At 45.6% G+C, this 5562-nt stretch overlaps 1 protein-coding gene across 1 annotated transcript; it reads right to left on the minus strand.

Moving 5' to 3' along the window:
- Positions 1-1246: 1246 nt before the first annotated feature.
- On the minus strand, positions 1247-5203 carry LOC101470142 (keratin, type I cytoskeletal 50 kDa). Its single transcript, XM_004556502.4, has 7 exons — positions 4776-5203; positions 4153-4235; positions 3689-3845; positions 3313-3474; positions 1951-2076; positions 1648-1868; positions 1247-1419 (listed from the first exon to the last, which is right to left on the minus strand). Exons 1-7 carry the CDS (start codon positions 5148-5150, stop codon positions 1320-1322), a joined length of 1224 nt encoding a protein of 407 aa, XP_004556559.1. The 5' UTR covers positions 5151-5203; the 3' UTR covers positions 1247-1319.
- Between the last annotated feature and the right edge of the window lie 359 nt (positions 5204-5562).

The following is a 5562-nucleotide window of genomic DNA, read 5'->3' on the forward strand; positions in this document are numbered from 1 at the left end:
AACTTATTACTATTGTGCTAAATCATACTATTTCTGCTATTTTATAAGATTTGTGCTTAATATACTATTTCTGCTTTTATAGGATTTGTGCTTAATATAGTATTTCTGCTAAATGTAGTATTTATGCTTAATCATACTATTTCTGCTTTTCATAGTATTTGTGCTTAATATAGTATTTCTGCTAAATTTAGTATTTCTGATTAATTATAGTTTTTCTACTAAATCATAGTACAGTATTTCTGCTTTTTATGGGATTTGTGCTAAAACAAAGTATTTCTACTAAATGTAGTATTTGTGCTTAATCATACCATTTCTGCTTTTTATAGGATTTGTGCTTAATATAGTATTTCTGCTAAATTATAGTATTTCTGCCAAATTATAATATTTGTGCTAAAACATAGTCTCAATTTAAAATTACAATATTCATAGTTCATCACAGTGTCTCTGGTAAATCACAATATTTCTGCTCTGTTGTACTATTTTTCTAAATCATAGTGATTCTGTAATGTTTAAGTATTTTTGGCTAAATATATTCTTTCTGTTATCTTATACTATTTCTCCTAAATTCTTGTATTTTTGAGAAGTTATCATGTTTCTGGTAAGTTACAATATTTCTGCTAAATTCTGCTATGCTATTGTATTTCTGCCAAGTATTATGTTTCCTCTAAGATATTGCAGTTCTGCTAAGTTATTCCATTTTAGCAAACTTCTTTTGCTTCTGCAAAGTTTTTACAATTTCTGCAACTTTTCAGCTTTTTCAGCTACTTTTTGCATACAGCTTCAGCTTTAAGCATCCACACTGCATTTTCGCAGGAAATGCAAATTTTTCTAGTTTAGTTTTATGTTTACTTTTATGTTTAGTTTTTTATGGTCGGCATTGCACAGCAACATTTCACTGCGTGTTGTACTATGATTGCATACGTGACAAATAAAATTTGTGCTGGTTTTAGACATGGAGTCGCCTGCTTTGCTCCAGCAGACAGGCAAGCACTAAGAGAATTTTAAAACCTCCTCACTTTGTACAGCAGTTATGATGAAGGGTAAGTGTCTATAATTTGTCTGCAAATGTGTGTAATCTGTAATTTTTGCTGCATTTATGGGGATGGATTCAATGCTGGAGCCTCTGCTGGACGTTAGAGGAACTGCAGCTCTGAATGTTGATGTTCATTCATTTAACTGTATTTAGACATTTAAAAAGTGTAATGTCGCTGCTCAGAGGGAGAGAGAACTGAAACACACACATTGATCAGTTCATCAGGAGAGTTTTATTTGTGCACTTCTGAGAACGTTTAGGAACGTGTTGACGGATGTTTGTCGTCTCATTTCGTCTCCTGAGTTTCAGTGGTCACCTCTCCGTCCTCAGTGATCTCTTTGGTGACAATCAACACTTTGCGAGTGGTGGTTTTGGAGGAAGACGAGCTGTGGGAAACACAGAGACACAAATCCAGTTAATGTATCATCCTTTCAGCAAAAGCTACCTGTGCTGTTATTCAACATAGCAGTTGATTGAGATCAGTGCAGAGGTGCATCTGCTAACTTTCATATTAGGACGTTTAATCAGAGATCAGTAGCAAAGTGTTTGAAACCAAATCAGTGGGAAACGTGTAGCAGTAGCTGGTTCCTGATGATGGACGTGTGCCTGCTCACCTGTCCAGTTCTCCATCCAGCAGCCTTCTGTACTCTGCAATCTCCATCTCCAGCCTGGTTTTGATGTCAAGCAGCATCTGGTAATCTTGTCGCTGACGCTCCAGGTCGGCCCTCAGCTGCATCAACTGTTCTTCAAGAGACGTCACCTGCCGCTGGTAACCTGCCAGCATGCTGGCGTACCTGCTCTGGGTTTCGGCTAGAGTGTGCTCCAGAGACTTTTTCTGGGGATGAGAAGAAAGAGTCTCAGAAGATTTGCAGAATCGAACACTGAGGAAAAGTCAGCAGTCAAAGGTTAAAACTCACCATACTGAGCTGCGCTTGGAGCTCGATCTCCACACTTTGCAGGCTTCGTTTGAGCTCTGTGATCTCAGAGCGAGAAGACTGAAGAACCTCTGTGCTCTCAGTGACCGTCTTATTCAGCTCATCAGACTGGAAACACACAGACACACACACAGACACAGACACACACAGACACACACAGACACACACACACACAGACACGCACACACAGACACACACACACACACACACACACACACACACAGACACACACACACAGACACACACACAGACACGCACGCACAGACACGCACGCACAGACACAGACACACACACAGACACACACACAGACACACACACAGACACGCACGCACAGACACGCACGCACAGACACAGACACACACACAGACACACACACACAGACACACACACAGACACGCACGCACAGACACGCACACACACACACAGACACACACACACACACACAGACACACACACAGACACACACACACAGACACACACAGACACGCACACACAGACACGCACACACAGACACACACAGACACACACACAGACACGCACACACAGACACACACAGACACACACACAGACACGCACACACAGACACACACACAGACACGCACGCACAGACACGCACACACACACACAGACACACACACACACACACACACACACACATACACACACACACACAGACACACACACACACACACAGACACACACAGACACAGACACACATACACACACACACACACACAGACACACACACACACACACACACACACACATACACACACACACACAGACACACACACACACACACACACATACACACACACACACAGACACACACAGACACACACATACACACACACACACAGACACACACAGACACACACACATACACACACACACACACACACACACAGACACACACACACACACACATACACACACACACACAGACACACACAGACACACACACAGACACGCACACAAAAGTCAGAAACACATCTGAAATGGTTGCAGGACCAACATCAGTACCTATGCAGGCGACACTTTGCTGGCTTGATTTAATATGATGTTGCCTTATGCCAGGACACTTTAACTCTACGAGCACGTAGGAGCAAAATCAATGTTTAAGAGTAAAAGTTTTACTAATAGATCTTTACAGTTTTTTACTAAATCAGAGATTGAGTGCAGTTCCTCCTGTTGCCACTAGACTGCGTTAATAAACTCTAAGTTTTACTGGGGAAAACTCATCTTTTAGCCTTTGCTGTCACAAAGAGCTTCTGTTTCAGCTGTGTTTGTCTAAACAGATCGTATCTCAGACGAATTCATGGCTGTTTTGCGGTTAAGTCTCACCTTGGTCTGGAACCAGGCCTCCAGGTCTCTGCGGTTCTTGGTAGCAACGTTCTCGTAGTGATCTCTGATTTGGGCCATAACTGCATTCAGATCCTCCTGAGGAGCAGCATCCACCTCCACGTTCACCTGACCGCTCATCTGGGAGCGCAGCGCGAGCAAGTCCTGCGGAAGAAGAAAGCATCGCCCGTAATGCAGAGATGGAGCTTTAATAACTAATAATTCATGCAATAAGTTTTACTTTGGGTCTTGAATTTCAGTCTTCTCTCTAAACACATCAGCCTGTTCTAAGTCTAATAGTTTATAAATGTGCAATCATAGTTATTTCATCCATTTAATTATTATTTTCTTCATAGTTGGTCTCTGGTTTTACTCCCACCTCCTCGTGGTTCTTCTTCAGGTGGATGAGTTCCTCCTTCAGAGACTCGATCTGCATCTCCAGGTCGGATCTCGTCATCGTCAGCTCGTCGAGGACCTTCCTCAGCCCAGCGATGTCAGCCTCCACACTCTGACGCATGCTCAGCTCGTTCTCGTACCTGTACAGCAACGAGCAGCATCGAATGAGTCATCCAAACCGTGGGAGCTGTGGGAGCTGGACCTACTTTACATCTCAGTGGGAAGCCTGGTGTGGATGGTGGGTGTTTTTTTGCATGTGGTCACATGAGAGAGTTTTAGGGTTACTTGCAAATATTTCTGGAGATGCTCAGTCCCAAACATCAGAACTCTGATCTTGGAATTCAGAATCCATCCTTTAGAGTTTCTTTGCTTAGTGGTGGATGCAGCTTAAATACTGAAGCAGTGCATTCGACGTGCACTAACCCCAGAAAATTGAAAGTGACTCACTTCATTTTGAAGTCGTCAGCAGCCAGCTTGGCGTTATCAATCGTCAGGTAAAGGGATCCATTTGTGTTGGTGGCGTCCAGGATCTAAAACAGAAGGAGGAAATATTCAGGCCTTAACTGTGGAGTGTTGTTGGGATGAGGATATCATGTGACAGGCGTGGCTCCCTGCCCCGGCCTCACCGCCAGTTCACCACCTGCTGCAGAAATGATTAACAAACAATAAGAATATGCAAAGTGCAAACAAATTCCCCCTCGTGGTTTCATGTACAACCAGAGAGGTGACCTCGGGTGTGGCCGCACCTGCAGGAAGTCACAGATCCTGCTGCAGGGCGCGTCGGAGAGGGGGGTCGGTTTCACGCACCTCCCGTGTTTCACATGACCTCACAGCTCTATTCTCTCTTTTGTGTCTCGTCTTAGTGGCATCTCACCAAGACGTTTCACTGAGAACGAACTCGAGCCAAAAACGTCACCACATATAAAAGTGCAACATGTCTGACATGGAAAACCATCAAGCAGCAGCCGAGCTCCGGCAGGACGAGCCGCCGCACGCCCTCCCCAGATCCTCCTCATGATACACTTTGGTATTTTCGCCATGTTTACAGATGAGAAAGAAGCTGCTCTCACCTTGTCCTGCAGGTCCTTTATGGTGGCGTAGTAGGCAGAGTAGTCGTTCCCCTCTACTTTGGTCTTCTTCTCAAGGAACTCCTTGATCTTCAGCTCCAGGTTGGCATTGGCCGTCTCCAGGTTGCGCACCTTCTCCAGGTAGGAGGCCAGGCGGTCGTTCAGGTTCTGCATGGCCATCTTCTTGTTGTCTGAGATATCAACGGCGTCGGCCAGCTCGAAGCCACCAGACCCGAGACCTGCGGCAGCAGAGGAGAAGTTCCTGGGAGCGCTTGTGCTGGAGATGCGGACGTTGTGTCCCCCGGCGCCGCCGTACATGCTGTCGGCCCTCATGGAGCCGGGGCGAGATCCTGAGAGACGGTAGGACAGGTTGGACATGCTGGAGACTTTTTTCTGCTCTGGACAGAGACGAGGAGAGAATGAACCGGAGACCAGCTCAAGCTGCTTTTATGCAGGTGAGGGAGGGATTCAGATACGGCCCCCGCCCCAGCGCAGCACTCCACCCATACCCCCACCCCCACCATGCCTCGGGGCAGGCTGAAAGGAATTTTGTATGTGCCTTTCGAAATCTACGTCCATACCTGAGTCTCTGAGGTGAGTGGGTGTCCCCCCCTCCTCAGATCTGATTCATCGTTTCAAACCGAAGTGTCCTCTCTCCCACGTCCAACGGATTCCTGCCATCGTGTCGCAGCCTGTCTGTTGTTTCTGTGTGTTGTTTTTGTGCCCTGCAGGCCTGCAGCTGCTCCTCCTCCTGCTTATTGTGCAACCAAACAATGAAGCACTTTGTTCC

The sequence above is a fragment of the Maylandia zebra genome, linkage group LG4 (assembly GCF_041146795.1).
Source record: "Maylandia zebra isolate NMK-2024a linkage group LG4, Mzebra_GT3a, whole genome shotgun sequence".
NCBI classification, from domain to species: Eukaryota; Metazoa; Chordata; class Actinopteri; order Cichliformes; family Cichlidae; genus Maylandia; species Maylandia zebra.

Coding starts and splice junctions, on each gene's coding strand:
- LOC101470142 (XM_004556502.4), bottom strand. CDS start 5,150: ATGTCCAACCTGTCCTACCGTCTCTCAGGATCTCGCCCCGGCTCCATG. Junction 4,236..4,775: donor TAAAGGACCTGCAGGACAAG/GTGAGAGCAGCT, acceptor CTTCTGTTTTAG/ATCCTGGACGCCACCAACAC. Junction 3,846..4,152: donor GCTGACGACTTCAAAATGAA/GTGAGTCACTTT, acceptor GTTGCTGTACAG/GTACGAGAACGAGCTGAGCA.